The sequence below is a fragment of the Strix aluco genome, chromosome 5, assembly GCF_031877795.1.
Source record: "Strix aluco isolate bStrAlu1 chromosome 5, bStrAlu1.hap1, whole genome shotgun sequence".
Classification (NCBI taxonomy): domain Eukaryota; kingdom Metazoa; phylum Chordata; class Aves; order Strigiformes; family Strigidae; genus Strix; species Strix aluco.
The window spans coordinates 32,755,431-32,773,590 of NC_133935.1; the positions used below are offsets into that span (position 1 = coordinate 32,755,431).

The 18,160-nt window shown below is 42.6% G+C and overlaps 1 protein-coding gene across 8 annotated transcripts in view; it reads right to left on the reverse strand.

Moving 5' to 3' along the window:
• Window positions 1-18,160, reverse strand: part of TCF20 (transcription factor 20) — a 132,576-nt gene that overhangs the window by 39,999 nt on the left and 74,417 nt on the right. For 7 of the 8 annotated variants that reach the window (XM_074826816.1, XM_074826813.1, XM_074826811.1 and 4 more), the window contains one exon: window positions 1,313-6,943. In XM_074826816.1, the coding sequence (XP_074682917.1) occupies window positions 1,313-6,907 (5,595 nt within the window). In that variant the 5' untranslated portion in view covers window positions 6,908-6,943. The remainder of the gene's footprint in view (window positions 1-1,312; window positions 6,944-18,160) is intronic. The other variant, XM_074826818.1, reaches the window with a different exon arrangement.

Genomic DNA, 18,160 nt, shown 5'->3' on the forward strand with positions numbered 1-18,160 from the left:
CTGCAGGGGGGAGGGCAGGCTGTGCCCCTGCAGCCCATGGAGGTCACCAGTGGAGCAGATGCCCACCTGCAGCCCATGGAGGACCCCATGCCAGAGCAGGTGGCTGAGCCTAAGGAAGGCCAGGACTCTCCGGGAACCACACACTGGAGCAGTCTGTTGCTAGGAGGATTGCACCCAAGACAGGGACCTACACCGGAGCAGTTTATGAAAAGCTGTAATCCATGAGAAGGACTCGTGTCAGAGAAAGTTCATAGAGCACCATCTCCTGTGAGAGGGACCCCATGCTGGAGCAGGGGAGGAGTGTGAGGAGTCCTCCCCCTGAGGAGGAAGGAGCAGCAAAGACAACAGGTGATGAACTGCCCACAACCCCATCCCCTGCCCCTCTGCACCACTGTGGGGGAGGAAGTAGAGAAACCAGGAGCAAAGCTGAGAGGGGGAGGTGTTCCTACTCTGTTTGATTGGTATATTAGCGGTCACAGTGGTCAAATTAAATTGATGTTCTTTTTCTTTCCCAATGGAGTCTGCCTTTTGCCCATGACCGTAATTGGTGAGTTATCCCTCCTTGTCCTTATCTCCATCCCAAGCCTTTTGTTTTATTTTCTCTTCCCCATCCCTGAGGGGGAAAGAGTAAGCAAACAGCTTCCTGGTGCTCAGTTGCCCTCTGGGCTTAAACTATGACAGTAAGGACTGCAAATTCTCCTACAGTTGTATAATATGCAGTTCAGTCATGTAACATCTTCGGTTGGAAGAGACCCCTGCTGAAAGCAGAGCCAACTCTGAAGGTAACTTCAGAGGTAAAGTGGGTTGCTTAGGGCCTTTCCCAGTTACATTTGTGCATCTCCAAGAACATACATTCCACAGCTTCTCCATTGTTGCCCCTCAATCCAATGTTTGACCACCCTCACTGTGAAATTTTTTGCCTAATACTGAATTGGAATTTTCTTTGGTGCAATTTGTGTCTGCTGCCACTTGTCCTTTCAATGTATGACTCTAAGAAGAGCCCTAGAATATATTAAGTATCTAATAGGATAGAATGAAGAGAAAAAAAGATCACTGTAGTCATGATGCCTTTGGACATCCAAAACTTTTAGTAGGTAATGAGCATCCAGCTTTTTGATGCCTGAAAAATCTGTCTGATGAGGTACGGCAGAGATCTAAACAAGGCCATGAAAAGGACATCGCTAGAGATTTATTTACGATGAAAGATGATTGCTTAAGACATGAGAGAAGAGCAAGGAAAAATGGTATTCCAAATGGTATACATATTGCAAATGAAAACAAATCATTTTGTATAGTAAGGTTAGGTACTCACCATCTCTCTTGCAATCTCCACAGCTTCCTGCAGCCCATAGAGCCTGCCACAGACCAGGTAGATCCCATTGGCCCAGAGAATACAACCCTCGTGGACCCAAAATTCATTGCTGTCAAGAGGTAGTTCAGGAATTTGTAACTCCAGCTCAGTGCCACCTTCTGAAGTGGGCATAGAGGGTTTTGAGTCCAAAGGAGTCTTTTCACCACCACTGCCACCATCAGTGGTTGCTTTTTTACAAGAAGCTCCCCTTGAAAGTGACCGAGAGGCTCCACTACAGTCCTCAGAGCGGTGCCGCCTCTTAAAGCGGGGATGAGCAGCTAGGCTTCTTTGTTCCTTCTGTTGTTGCTGTTCCTCCTCCTCTTCTGTATCTGTCTTGGAACCATTAGAAGCACTTTTGTGCCGTACCTTGACCTTGCTCTGCATTTCTGTGGCCCTCTTTGGAGGCGGGTTCTTGGGCAAGGTGGCTGCGTAATCCTGGGGGTAGAAAGGACCAAAGAGGTCACCCATGTTACGATAGCTGGCCCATTTGCCACACAGGCAGCAAACCAGATGCCCTAAGACAGAAGACTCTGTTACTACAGGGCCCTGCAGCATGAAAGTTGAGGTGGGCAGCACTTTGCTCTCCGCATTGCTAGGAGGGGGTGTTGAAGACCTCTGTCCTTTACGACCCCTCACCAATTTGTTCTGCTCCTCTTCCTCTGCATTAATGATTGTGCACACAGCGCCTAATTCACACTTGTTTACCACATGAATATAAGGGAAAAAGGACTTATTCTTGGAGTCAGTTTTATCTACAGACTGGGTAGCATATTTAAGCTTGATCTCTGGTTCTTGAGGCTCCACAATGGGAGCAGCCCGTCTAGGCTTCCGCTTCCGTGGCTGTGTTGCAGGCTTTCGCCTCTCCCTCCTTTGCCTCTTCGGCTTTGGCTCACCACCACCTACCCCTTCTGAAGACTGTGAAGGTACCGGTGGGGGTGGTGGGGGTGGTGGCAGTTGCTGCTGCTGCTGTTGCTGCTTCTTCTGCTTGTTCACACTCCCAATTGGCCTCCCCTTTTTCTTTCCAGAGGGAAAATACCCCTTTGGAGGGAAACCATCTGGCTTGGGTGAAATGTTTGTCACATCTCCATCTTTTTCCTCAGACTTTGGATTTGGTTCAGAAGTAAACATACTGGAAGGGGAAATTGTTTTTGAGTCAGAAAAGGTCAGAGTTCCAGCTCCGCTTACAGATCCATCAGACCTTCCCTGACCACTTGACTTCTGAGAAGGTGGTGGTGCTGTACTGGATCCTGCTCCTTCTTTACCAACGCTGGCAGTTTCAGGGACCTCTTTCTTGGTTTTATCATCCTCACTGCTTTGCCACTCTTCTGAAGATCTTGGAAGAGTTATTTCACCAGTTGTATCCTGGCTTACTGGCCCCACTTGATCTGACATCTCTCCTTTTCTCTTCTCAGCCTCTGGTCCATGTCCAGACACACTTCCTCCTTCAGGTCCACTCTTAAGGGACAGGATGTCATCAAGAGTGACAGTATCTGCACCAGTTTCAGCACTGTTGGTAGAAACACTTCTCCTAATATTGGGAGATGTAATTTTTTGAACAATAGCTTCCAGTTTTAATCCTCGCCCCTTTCTTGGGGGCAGTATTTTGGTCTTAGCCGGGCTTGTGAGGGAAACAGCAGGGCAATTCCTATTATCAGGACTTGGCAGGTCCTTGAAGGAATCTCCCTTTGCAACTGATTTGCCAACATCTTGGCTTTGAGATGAATGGGCATAGGAGTTGTATGTTTTATCAGCTCCTTCTTTTGCTGAAGTCATCAATCGCCCTTTATCTTCACTGCCACTGTTCTTCATATCCTGTGGCTGTCTTTTGGTAGGGATAGGCGAGATGAAAGAACGGACTCGCCTCCTCATAATTAATGGATTTTGAGGAGACTGGTCTTCCTGGCCAGGGAGCCTGAGCATAGCATTACTAGGCTTAGGCAAATCTGCAGATTCCTCTCGTCGATGCCCATCGCTTTCTTGAGGGCAAAATCTTTTTTGGTTGGCTGCTCCGAGAGGGCCACTGCTTTTGGCAGGAGAAGTTTGCCGAGAGAGGTCCCAACCAGAATCGTGATGCTGCAACTTCTGGTTGCCATGTTTCAGCTCGGTGCATTTGCTCTGAGTACTGTCACTCCCCATAACACAGCGCCCAGCTTCCTGGCTTCCAGTATCATGGTAAGAGCTACCCTGAAGGTACATCATTCCATCCTTGTCATTTTTTAAGGGACTCCTTACTCTTTCCAGAAACTGCTGTTGTCTTGGGCTCTTCCTTGCTCCTTCCTGCCTGTGCTGAGCTGCAGCAATCACACCCTGAGCAGTGCTGCTTGCCCAATCTTTGTATTCTTCTTGCTGTTGCTGGTATATCTGTCTCTTGTAATGATACTGGGAATTTAAACTCTGGTTAGGGTCACCAAAAGCATGAGGCCTAGCATTTGTGTGATATGCTGAAGCCAAAGACGGGCCTTCTGAATTCTGAGGGTAAGCAGAATGCAACGAACCCCTGTTAACTCTTTCAGAGAGTGTCATGTGTGGGTTCATGTGATGCAGATCTGTCCCTGGGCCTCTGCTTCTGCCTGGTGACATTTTCAGCTTATCAGCAAGATCCTGAAATTGAGAAGGTGATTTACCCCTGCTGCTTCCAGTTCTGCCAGGTGCTCGTCTCATCTGCGTTGATCTGCTGTCCTGCTGGGGAATGTAGTCTGGAGCAGCATCAGAGACTGCAGCTCCAGGGCTAGCATTGCCTCGGAAAGATTCATGCTTGATGCCAGCAGGATGACAATGGTCTCCTGTTTTTTTATTATTGAGACTAGCTGAGCTCTTTGACTGTTCAAAATCTTCTTCTTTTATTTGCCCACTGTGAGCTTTCATCTTTGTTTCCATGGATACTAAACCACCAGGGAGTATTACTGACTGGCTCAAGCCAGGGGCAAGACGTTCACTCCTTCCACTTCTGGCCTCAGGACCCATGTGCCCCATTGGGTGAGGGCCAGGATCTCTGACAAGTTGCCTTAATGGAGATATGTCACAGATCACTGATCTCCTCTCTGAGAGTGCTCCCCCTTCATGGGCAGAAGACTGAGACTCCACATCAAACTTTCTAGCAATAGGGTAATCAGCTAGATTTATCTGCTTCATGTCAGGAGCTGCACTGCTAGATTTCCTATCCCAGGGACCCCAGTGAGGGCCTTCCAGGAGAGACCCCATGCTTTTATTTAAGAGTCCTCTATTGGTCAATTCATTGGTTTGACTAATTAAGATATTGGGCCTCATGGCTCCCTCCAAACTCCCAGCCATCCCAGAATGCTCTTGTGCGTTCCTAGAATACCTTCTGTCTGGATGATGGTGGTACCCCTGTAAGACCTCCTGTAGGAGGCTAGGAAACTTCTCATTCCGGCCTTTGCGCTCACTGTGCCCTGGAAAATCGCCCTTTTCTTGACCAGAAGGATACTGTGGAAAGCTACCAATATTTCTCTGTATACCAGCTGCTATATTATCCTTGTAACTGTATCTTAAACTGCCAGGAGATTTGGACGGTTCTGTTCTTGCAGGAAAATTTGGCCCAACAACTGCATGACCAGGCTGGCTGTTCCCCTCTCCATTATGGTTAGTGTTATCGCCACTTTTGCTCCCTTTACTTCCTCCTTGAGTTTCTGGCTGTGTCCCTGCATGCCCAGCTTCTTTTGCTCCACTAGCACTAGCTGGTGCCTGAGTAGCTGCGGAAGCATCATCCTGTGCAGGTTTATCTTGTCCACCTGACTTTTCTACTCTTCCTGCCATGGCTTCCCGGGAGACAATCACCCCAACTGCCTTTTCATTCACTTTTGGGGCATTTTCCACAGCCACCACCGCTTCCTTCCCATCAGGGGAGGCCACATCCTCCCTAGCTGCAGGGCTGCTACTGAGTTTTGATGGGTCATTCTGAGAGCCTTGTGCTGGTGAGGAGTTGGATCTCTCTAAGTTACCCCCTTTGTAAGTGGTGTCTGAGCTGGTGCTCTGGCCACTCAGCTGTCTCACCCTTTCCCCATGATCCTCTGAACTACTGGAACAGCCACCATCAAGGGACTCGGCCAGGGGAGACTTAAGTTGCTCCTCTGCCTGGGAGGAGCCTTCCGAGTTGGTGCAGCTGTCAGCCTTCTTTGAAGAGGAGGACCTTTTGGAACTTTTTTTCTGAGGTGCCAAGGCATCGGAGAGCAACATGTGCTGCACTGTGTTGGGCAGATTGGCCACTTGAGAACTCAGAGCACTCAAGCTGCTCAGCCCTGGATCTGTGAGCCTTTTTTCCTGCAGTCCTTCCAGCCCAAACCCCTTGAATCCCCCTGCATGAGCATTAGGGCTTGGCATCATAGATGGTGTAGGACTAAGCTGAGGCATCATCTGCAGGATTCGGTTTCTAGAACCCATGGACATGTTGCCTTGCCCACACTGGAGATTTTCTCCACCTGGCATGAGTGGAGAAGGGGTAGAGCTGCAGCTTGGAGACTGAACCACAGATGCAGCAGGAGATGGATTAGAGATTGGACTGAAGTTTTGGTGGAACTGCATCGGGGACCTTACAGGAACTTCAGTCTGGCTGTACTGTCCCACTTGACTTTGAAGAGAGAGCTTGGTGGCAGCATTTGAATACTGCATTACGTGCTGAGGTGGGTGCTGTTGCTGCTGCCCCTGCTGCCCGCTTTGGGGCAGCTTAGACTGCTCAAAGCTTTTCATCGGTTGAGTCTGAAAGCTGTAGTTTGACTGGGTCCCATACGCCTGTGCATTGGAACCCACAGCATGGCCTTCATACTGCGACCCAGAATTCACGCTGTAGCTTCCATCATAATTCTGTCCTGACTGGCCAAAACGCTGCGGGGAAGGGAAAGAGGAGGAGGATGACGACGAAGGTGGCTGGTAGTGTTGGCTGAACTGACCCACTCGTAACTGGTACCCAGAAGCAGAGGAAGGCAGGGTGGATGGACGCTGCATTGGCTGCAAGTGTGAGGTGCTAGAAGCAGACTGGCTGGAAGCCTGGGGTAAAGGCTGATGAGACTGATAGATCTGCTGTCTCAGCTGCTGCACCTGCTGCTGCTGGCTAGAAGCCTGCTGCTGATACTGGGCACTCCCTGGAGAAAAAGGACCAGGATAATCCTGTTGATAGTGGGATACACCCCCAAGGGCCGAGTGCTGTGTTTGAAACTGGCCCACATGTCCCTCACTCCCATACTGACTCCCAAAGCTACTCCCTTGAGGGGGCCCATAGCTCTGTACCGGTCCAGAAGGCCTGCGCTGAGGTGGCTGCTGGCCTCCTGACGCCACTGGATCTTTGTTGGCAGCCATATAGTAAAACTCTCCTGCTTCTTTTCTGAAACCTTGGTAGCTCTGATGGCCAGAGCTCTCACCAGGCATTGCTGTAGAGGCTCCTGTTGCTCCACGACGTCCACCACCAGCACCTCCTCCAAAGCTCTGGAACATCTGGGCCTGCTGGCGGGGGCTGAACTCTTCCAGTCGGGATGAACCGTGCACTTCCTGCGGGTAGCTCTGCTGGTTTCCGTGGTAACTACTTTGCTCCCGAAAGGACTGCATGCTGTTCAGCAGCAGAGCGGCAGCTCAAAAGCCCTCCTAAAAGGGGAGAAAAAGAGGAAAAAAAAGGTATAGCATCCACATCTCCCAGTCACACCAATACCACTGCTCAATTTCATTGTTTCAATAGCAATTAAAATTTAGTATTTGTCTCCTACTTTCTGATACATCAATGTGTATCTCTCCTTGCAACCTTCCAACCTTCTAGGTAGTGGAAGTAAGAGGAATCACTCACTTCCAAGAAAATACAAGTCAGTAGCCTACTACCAGTTGGACTGCATTTTCAGCATCAGTATTTCCCCACAGTCATTTACTAACTGGGCCTGTTTATGCGCCCCTGAAGAAACAAATTTCCAACAATGTTTTGCAAAGCAAAGGAGAACAATCCTCACCCTCCAGCTATTCTCTATGGCTAATACTGGGAGCAATCAAGTATTCTGCTACCATGTTTAAAGAGGCAACAAGAACCCTGCACCACTCTCAAGCCACACTTGGATCCACTGTAGGAATGATATCCAAGGCCTGCATTTCACTCTGGGAAATATCTCTATTAGAAAACATCCAAGATACAACTGACCAAAGCTGAAACCAAGATACTTCAATGAAAAGGATCTATGGAACCCATGAAAGAACTGGCACCAGCATGCTCAAAGACATCTGCTTGAGGCTTTGTTCCTGACTGCTCCAGTGACTGTTAGGTAGAAACCAACACAGCAAGACAACACGTGGTATTTTCCCCACCCTATCTGCTTCATTTTAAAAGATAGAAAGCCAGAACAAGTCCACACTATTTGAGGAAAAGGGTCTAGAACTTCATCCCGTAGGACTTTTACTTTACCTTGAATGAAACTTAACTGAAAACATCTGTCAGCCAGAATATGTATTTTGGAATACCACGTATGATCATCTACATTTACATCATCAACTCCTAAGTAAATGCACTTCAGGAAGGCTCTCCTATGTACTTCAATCTATTATTCAGTGTGTGGAATCATGACTCATCCTCAAGGACTGGACTGCAGCTGCAAAATTATTTGGGGACGCTGGCTAGTTCCTGTGTAAAAGCCTGACATCACTCAACGCATTAAGAAAAGTATGGTAATGAACTACTATATGTATATACACTGTCTTTTTAAAAATTTAAATAAATAAAATCAATAAATAGATGATAAAAGCACTTCATTTGTGAAACACCTTGTGCTTTTCTCTTCCTGAAAACAAACTGGATAAAGCCACCTGGAGAGACTCCTTCCTTTAAGTAAATGTTAAGACAATGCTCACACTTTTCCAGGAAACAGAAGCCTGACTCCTCAGATTGGAGACTTCCTGGAAGACTTGCCTGCATTAGGTTTTCTCATTTAGCCATGTTTTGTGCTTGCCACATTCAACTGAACCCACTCAGAATTAAAGTTTAGTTTTGTACTCCAAAGCTTTGTTCAAGTAGAAGATCACCGGAGAGTCCCAAGAAAACAGGCATACAAATGAGGAGATGCAGGCGATGTCTGGCATCACGCTCTTTACCCATCTGCCTCTCAAGATTTTTTTTTTAATTAATATGTACGTTATATACAGCAGGCTCTAACTCCACCACATTAGGGTCTTTCAGAAAAGCACCCTGGTTATATCTGGGTTTCTACTGTTTGTGCATGCAGGCTACAGAACACACACAAAAACACCCTACCGAAATACATGTCTCCACAATCCCTCTCTGCTAACTCAAAGGCATCTTTTTGTTGCAGCTGGTTCATGCAGCTTGATATCCACAAGAGTATTACCAAAACATTTACTAGAATCAGAAAAGAACCTTCAAATTGTTAATACTTCCAATTCTGTCTCTCCCCTTCTAGAAAGTCAACTTTACTGCTGTTTTAATCTTATACTCTAGTATTTTAAGTGTCATACTGTAAGAGAGGCCTGCTGTTCTCATAAACTTCCACTTTTTTAGAATTTTAGAGACTACATATATCACATGAATAACACTTCTATGAATGTCACACCACACCAATCTGTCCAGTTCGGGCTTCTTATGGATAAAACTGTCCTTTCTCTGAATTATCCCCTTTGATGTTATCAGTTTGAAGCTCATGCCCTCAAAATTGGGATACCTAATACAAGCTTCTTTCTCCCTTTTTGTATGTCTTGCAGTTAAGGTGAAAAATGGGACAAACTAATTAAAAGCAGGAACGAAAACATACATAGAAATAGAAGGAAGCCATCAAACTAAAGGTAAGAGAACATCTACTGTAACCGGCAGATGTTAGAAAACAGCTTCTCTAGATAAGCAGTTTGGGGCTCTGCAATCAGCAACATTCATGTGCTATGGAGACTGTGTGCACACCCTGACAGTCACATGCTTTGCCTCCTCTTCTCATGAAAGCAACATTTCCATCCTCATCACAGGCTCAGTCTCTCACAGAATCTCAGACTAATTTTTAAATATGAGTTTAATAAAGCTTACTTTGCATAGTCTGAACAAGGTCTCAGGAAGCCTCTTTTGCATTACATCATACAAAAACTTGCATCACTGATGATATTCATTCTTCTATAATACTACTAACAAAGGCTTGAAAACTGCTAATATACATTAACAATGCTAGGCAACATTCTTAAGACTTCCTCACTATTAAAAAACAATCATTTTAATTACATAATGGAACAGAAACAGCTCAAGATTCTATAAAATACCTTTAGGAACAGCGATACAGTAAAGGTCAACCTGAGGCACAAATTCCTGTCCTCTATAACATCACGCAATCATGTAATATTTATTTAGTCCAGAAGATATATATACTAACTCAGAACAGGAAGAACATGTTTTTCTCCTTCAATTTATTTTTTTTTTTTTTAATCTTAGATTTTACCCTGACAAATAAATAAGAAGTTTTCATCAGGAGGACTTAAATTACTGGTGTTCTAAGCAAATGCCTTCTGTTTTCACATCTCTTACAGAACAACACTTGCTTTGAATATCTCACGAGCAGCCTGAGTAACACAACCGGTAGAATAGCAGACAAAAAAAAGAAAAAAGGTATTTCATTAATAACAGCAGTAAGAAAAGATAGGAGGTGCTTCAATCCATTACATCATTGATAACTTAAGACATATACCACATTTCCTGTCATTAATGCACTATAAATACAGGACTATTACTATTGTAATAATCTTTCTTAATAATAACAGCGCTGTAAAGTGCTTAGATCTAAGTGCTATATTCTCAGCAAAACCACCGAGAATAATTCCACAGGCAAGCCTTGTTAATAAAATACATTCAGACAGATGAGGTCTTCAAATTCTACTTAGATCCACAGGAAAAAAATAAATATATTTGATTAAATTTTTACTGGAAGCCTTTAAAGAAAACATTTTCAGCTGGTACATACTCCTCCACATGCAGGAACTCAAGAGAACGATACGCCAGCTGCCAACTAGAGACTACAACACAATCATATAAAACTCCACAATGGTGGTACACATCCATAATCCCGCCCCCAGTAGGAGGGGCAAAGTCCCACTTCCAAAACAGCGCTCCGTTAAAAGTCACAAATTACACGTTTAGAGTATTTTCCAACATACACAACAAAAACATCCAAAGCCTTCCCCATTTATTCAAAGAGAAGGTAAGATTCTGGCACAGCTTTCACTACTCCAGTGTCACACCTACACTCTCACTACACGTGCATCCAGCTCTCTCAATGAAGCTTCATGATTCTGCTCAAGTATTTATAGTCTGTAGCTGTAGAGCCATCTAAGCATATCCATCTAGAGACTACATTCACTAGCCTAAGCAGTTTCACTCTGCTCCAAAACATTTGTTTCTTCCCCAATAGCCCAGTAATCAAAATCTGTCTTCAACCTGGTAGGAACAAAGGAAGCATATTACAAGCTTGTGTGGCTGATAAACAAACAGCCTCACTTATGAAATCACTGCATGTAAGTCATGACTAGAGAGAAGCAGTAGGTCCTCTTATCCATATCTCAGACTTGTGAAACACCTGAAATTATTTCAGTCTTTCAACCTACCTCCTTCATGTAAACGTGTTTTTAAGCACATCAACAATGCAGATTTTGTTTCTTGTTTAATCGTCCCAAACAGCCTTGTAGAACTTTGTTAACATAGTTCCTCAAAATATGGAGCTACTGCATTGTGATCGTACTGTGAGCAAGATTACCAAATGGTAGTCAACAGCATGTAAGCATCTTTCACCAACAGTTCCTGCATGGATATGAGACTGCCCCCAACCACTGCTGATTAACAAGGTTCATCAGTACTCCCACACCAAGATTACTGTGTGAAATGTTCTTCTGCAACATACTGTGCTAGGTTTTTTAAAGCCATATAAGTCTTTAAAACTTTTTTGTCCCAATTATCAAAGATTGGACAAACACAGGACAGCTGCCCAGATCTTCCCACATAATGCTGATGCCAGCATAGTAGTGCATCACTACAGACAGAACAAAACATGTGAGCTAAAAACCAAAACACTGTTGGGATATGCTTCATTCTTAATGATAAGCCCATAAAGAACCAGCATCACTTAATTCTGTAGGATGTAAGTGAGGTCTTTCTGCTTCGTTAAATTTTCTTTAGATTTGGGTTGACTACTGTGACCCATCTGTGCAGAGAAGTCTCAGGCAGCAGTCAAATGCAATATATTTTCGGTGATCTGTCAAAGACCTCTCATTTCCTAGCGTGCTTATCAGGAAAGAAAATGTAGTTACAGGCAGGTGACAAACAGTAAGATAGCATTTTCCATAGTCAAAAAATATAGTGTCCAGGCTTCTGATTAAAATAGACTTATTTGCTAAATGCTCTGCAAGTAACAGATACACATACATCTCCATAGCCATTTCTAGTCACAACCCATACAAAATTCAAAAATTACTCTTTTTATCCTTACTCACTGTATCTTTAAGTAGCAGAGCACACCCACAACCAAAAAAAACCCCACCAAGCCAGAACTTGAGTATGAGCAACTCTGTGACATAATTTGTAAGTAAACAATCCCCAGGGTCTGAATTAAGCCTTAAGTACAGGAAAAATTATTTCTATGTATTTCGTATCCTTTCCATTGTCAAGGCCAAGTTGCTAACCCTCATTTCTTGCAGGTACACAGTTATTACTTGAACACCTGAGCACTGGCTGGGAATAGACTGATTTTGGTTTAGGTTTGGAGAAACATCACCTGCTTTTAAGAGAAGGCAAATCAGCTATGCCACAAGTACATGAACTTAAGGATCAAACCTAAGGCTGCATTTAACAAAGTAACAGATCTAACTTATTTCTTCTACATTTGATGCTTTTCTAAAAGAAAAGGAAAACCAGTTTTATTTTTCAACCTTAGGTGTGATATGGAAGTAAACCACAGCCAGCACTTCAAAAGCTCACCAGTTTGTCCAAGCAGTAATATTCACTGCTCACTTCTTTCAAAAAGTTGTAGTTACTCTGAACTGCAAAGAGATTTTCTTCATACCTGTCTATAAAGCCATTTCAGATCCTGCTCTACTAAACATTACTTTTGCATGCTACAAATTAACAGAATGATCTAAGACATGGGAAACTGATATTGTCTTATTCACCACTGTGCTTCTAGAGAAAACTGCAGTCAAATCTGGCTCTCACCAAGCTGTAATAATTTATTCTATCAAAGAAGCCTTACTACAGCACCCAAAGTTTCAACAGTACACATTTTTCACTGAGAGTCCCACAACCTGAAGTAGATAAACTGAGGTAGATAAAGTATTTTGAAAAGTATATAAAATTTGAAGTTAAAACCAGAATATTGTGTTACTGAAAACTGAATTTTACATTCTAAAAAAATCACATCTTAAAAACACCCACATGTAGTTGTCACGCACACTTAAGTGCCTAATAATAATAATACGTATTAGCAACATGTCTTGCAAATCAGTGCTAACGCTGGTCTTGACAAAAATTAGTTTTGTCCTGCCCAATGAAAAACTTCATCAAAAGATTCCTCAGATGAGTTAAAGCTTGGCCAAGTGGATTGTAATTAGTTTCCATCATCTCACAGAGACACTATGCCTTCTTTACCAAAATCTAAAAACAGCTTTTTAGAAAGTCAGTATGTATGAGCTTAAATCCAAACAATTAAGGAAATGGTTCTCACAGAATGGGTGAAGAACAGATGAGCCTGGCAGAAGGAACACAGTGAGCTTTGTCAGTCGAGGGGAATGCTCGGGGGATTATTGTGCTAGATAAAATCTACACTCCTTATTTCAAGTATTTCCCTAAGTGACCACAGAAAATTTTACTAAGCCTGAGTCATTATGTATTCTTATCTCACAGGGGAGACATGAACAGATATATTCGGAGTATTCAACTGCTATAATAAAAGGCATCATATAAACAAACAACAAAAAATAATCAGAATTTTGCATGTGGCTATTATTTGACTGCTGATTTCTTCCCCCACTCCCAAAATATTCTTTCTGAAATTGTTTTCAAAAAACATTTGGATAACACCAAAGTAAAAATACCCAACCAGATTTTTTGTGTCTTCAAGGCTTCTGCGTGAACAGAACTAAAATACCATCTTCAGTTTAGCTCTGCAGTTTGAGTGTACTGTTAAATTCGTATTCTTAAACATGAGGAAAGAACAAAATTTTGTTGTAAGCTGGCATTAAAGTTGTGGTGCTATGAAAACATGTATTTCTAGAAATACAATGATCAAAGTTCAGCAGAATTTTATCTGATTTTATATATCTGATCATATTATTATATCATTGGGTCTCAATCGACAGCACAGATGTACTTAAATAGCTTTTAAAAATCCACCAACCCATTTCATCAAAATTTTTAACAGATATTTTAGTAAAAACTTATGCAAATCGGTCAGATTCTATTGTATGTCAAAGATTCAAACAAGAACTTTGGTTTCACATATAGGGTCAGTCCCCTATGCGCTAGTTTAAGAGGTCCAGCCTCCTCCACAGTGCTAACACAGCCATTCACGCAGCAAGCCAGATCAGGGAACGGATATGGTTGAGAAACAATTCTGTGAGGGAGAAAAGCCATTTCTGAACTGACAGATCCATTCACTGTATCGTTACACAAACATCTGTACCAGCAAAACGGACACAGCAGGAACTGCTTAAGTGGCATGGCTACTGAAGTGCACTTGAAATCAGAAGTTCATATTTAAAAGGCTCTTCATCTTTACACAACAGTGAAACAACTCTTCCAACCATCAAAATGAAAATAATACTGAACCCTCAGCAACTCGTTTCTTTTCTTCAAGCTGTGTATCAGCTGACTGCACATCCTAACCCAGTTCACCAGTACTCTGAAAAGTCTGGCAACTCATTACATGCCTCGTATTGTAAATTCACCTGTGTCCGTATCTCCGATGTCTCCAAACAGTCAAACATCGTGTCTGCTTTGGCAATGCAGCAAAATCTGAGCAACCATTTCAAGGACAGCTCCTGATCACCTCCTCAGACATGCGAGACAGGAGGTTCAGCAAATGCATCACAACTCTCACCAAACCTTCACCTTCCAGTTACAAAATTGAAGACAGTGAAAAGGAGAAGTCAATTATTAATTGCAAGAGAAAAGCAGAAAAGTGTGACCAGGGTTGCCAGGTTCTATCTGTCCAAGCTCCCACTTTCATTGCAGAAATTAATCCACTAACAAAAATACTCAGAACTATACAGCAGTAAAAAAAAAAGTATTTCTAACAAATTGTTTTTAATTAACTTTTGTAATTTGTTCACCCTACATAGTAGCCCCTGCCTTTAAAGTCTTAAAGGCATTATCTCTTCAAATTATGACAAGCTGTTAAGATAAATACTTAGGTCATATTTAATATTACCTGTAATACATGTCTGTCTTTTCTGTTCAATGTAGTCCACACAATTAAGTATTTTTATTCCATTTTACAATGCCTGGTGCAATGAGCCTGTAACTAAGACTCCTGGGAACTCCTCAAGGCAAATGAAGTAAATTACCACAAAATCTCTATCAGTTATGTGCAAGTATTATTACAATACAGGTTATGCACTGTATACAACAATTAAATCCATTGATTAGGATAAAACCGTTGTAGAGTATAATACCACCTAGTTACACTATATGCAATAATATTAAAATCAGGTAGAAATATAACCTCAATCTACTTAAATCAACAAATTAAAGAATTGCCGTCCAATTGCAGAAAAGCTGTACTCAAATTTATGTCCTCCAAACCTCTTAACAGATAATTTTTGTTCCTTTAAGATAACACAAGAAATTTAGATATGCACTATACCACTTCCGAGTTTCACTAACAAAGGTTATCATTCTTCCTATCAATTTAGCACTTCATCCCCCTAAAGTGACACAGATTTAAGAGCAATTTGGGTGTGGAAGGTCTGCAAATACTCCTGCCATGGAAGACTTGAGAAAAAAAGTGTGTCAAGCCCATATGATGTTTACTGATAAAATGTTAGGTTTTTCTCTAACATAAAAAAGAAGTGGTTGAATTTCCCTCCAAAAAAACCCAAAATCCAAGCATTTTTAAGATTTTCACACTAAAAAAACAGTAACTTTTCTTTCCCTGACATCTCGCCTTGTCTCCTACAACCTATATCCTCTAAACATCACTCTGCTCATTCCTCTGCCCTCTGGATTCCACAGCATCTGCCTCATGTTGAAGCCAAAAGTTAAAGCAGACCCATTCCTACAATTTAAGTGTTGTCTCCTAAGAGACACTAACAGGGAGAGACTAAAACTACAGCCACAGTTACAGGGAGACAGAAGAAACAGTTCAGATTAATACAAAATAGCTTCATATATTTAAGTGATTCAACAAAATGATTACTTCAGTGGCAGCAGTTTAAGGAGTTTCTCACCCTTCCTACCCTCCCATCCTCAAGATTCTCAATCTCACACCAGCATTGCAGGTTTTCTTTGGATTTTTCAGATTGGACCAGTTTTTTGAACCATCTCATTATGCATCTCCACTGTAGTTACACTGGCATAACCAGCAGACAGATGACAGAGAGGAGGCAGCATACTGCAGTGTTGGAGCAAACAGTTAAGAACTCCTGAAGTTCATATTTTTTTAAATTCTTGTATCACTAAGCCTTGGCCTATAGCACTTAAACTGGTTGACTCTCACCAGCTCCGCCATGAAGTCAATAAAAGCCTTCCAGAAGGTCTCTTTCCATGTCAACTTTACATGCATAAGGTGATTAAACTTCTAATACACCTCAGTTAAACGTCTGAAATTATATGGTATAAACTCAGGCCACCGTAACCAACAAACAAGATACTGTACCCTGTCACTTTAAATTGCAGACACTCAACTCCATGCTTCTGAGTTCTGCTGCCCCAGACAAAGGCACAGTAGTCAGGCTACACCACAGCCACAAAATTCACTCCAATGAGCATAAGCAGTTCCCAGAAATGAACAAGCTGCCACTGCAGATCTTCTCACAACTCACAAAGCTTTCTCCTTCCCCAAGAGATTTCAGTATCGCCACAGTGACAGTGTCAGGCAGTGTTTGAGGCTGTTGATGGGACACACTTGGAAAGTTGACGGACAAAGCTTCCACTGCATGTATTCCATCTCGTATTCTAGAGCATATATCCTGAAGAAAGTCAGCAGTTGAAAGCAAAGAGGAGGGAATTCAGCACTGGAGAAGAAAGAACACCTCTATAAACAGAGATTAGTGGAGGATAACAAAGATGCTGCACTCTGAGCATGATTTTTGGAAATGCTAGAGTTAAGATTTCAAAGTAAGACAGAGGGAGCTTTAGATGGTCTACTACTCTGAGAATCAGCCCCATCATTCTGTTAAACTTGAGCTCCTGCAGTCATTCATCCTGTACACCAGGGAGAAAACACAAAACCAGAAGACTCCAGTTTCTTTCTCCATCCTGCCTCCCCTCAACAGAAAGCCAAATAAAAAGGGACAATTAACATAAACTGTACAGAGTGGATTACATATAATCATGCCATAATGCTAATGTATTCCTAGAGTTCTATTACAAGAATATAAAGATGAGATGCCCTTTCTTCCCTTGCTCTAAAACATCCAAACATTCAATGAAAAACTCAAAGTTTGCTACCTTGTTTCAGCTAGGAAGATGACAACAAAGACAAGTCATTGACTTTTACCTTGAGAATTGCTCCTGATTTAATTCTTTATGACTTGTTAACCAAGTGGGCAAATGGATCTTACTCATTGGCTTATTTCAGAAGGGCAATGTACACATGGAGCTAATCAGGACAGATTTCATGAGTAAACACAGCCTAACAAAGTCTTTATAAACATTACAGTTCTGTGGATAAGCAAGGAAGTTTATTTCCTAATTCCTCCTCCTGTCCACATTTAGGAGCTTCCTGACCCTGTTTCTCATTGAGCTAATAAATGTGCTTTTTTCCCCAGTGAGCTTGATCCAGATTCAATCAAGTAATCTTTCTCCACCACCTTCAACATGCTTTTGATTTGGCTGTAGAGTATACATATAGTTAACCTCTTCTTTCCACAACTCTTTTATATATACACACCCCTTTGGTTTTCCATAAATTCCATCTTTCAAACATACAGCAAACTACATTTCTGCAAGGCAATAAGACAAGGAAACAAAACAAGCACGTGACAAGTCAAATTTCTATATCCTAATCGCAGGACACTACCATCATTCAAAAAACCCATGTACTCAACTGAGCAATTCTCAAGAAAGAAAACAGTTTTGTCTCTGATAACTGGAATATGAGAAGATGCCAAATGTGGAAAAGTACCCCAGTGCAAAAGGGAAAAAGACCAGAAGGCAAGAATCACCACCCCGCTTCCCAAACTGCCGTAAACAGGATGCTGACTGAAGTCAGAAGTGCAGAGATGCAGACTATCACACTGCAGTGGACCTCCCTGGGTCATCACCAAAGCCAATCCTTGACCACAGCTGGCAACCAAACAATTCTGCATCAGTAAAGTTCTCTTTATGTGCTCTCACAGTAAATGGGAGACTAAGAAAGGCAAAGGAAGGATGTTTCTTCATTACAGTGCAATGATTTGGAGGGAAGGGGGATAAGGATAGCACAGTTGGATTTTTTTCATGCAAAATAAATAGTGTCACTTTGGAGCAATTCTCAATTATGCTCCTACTTCCGCTCTCCAGCAGTACAGAAGAGAATCTGCCACTCACTCAGCGATGCCCTGCAATACAAAGACAATCTGCTACCACCTTCTGTAACAATTTTGCCCAACTCATTTAATTCACTGCCTGCTAAGTGTCTATCATACTTTTCA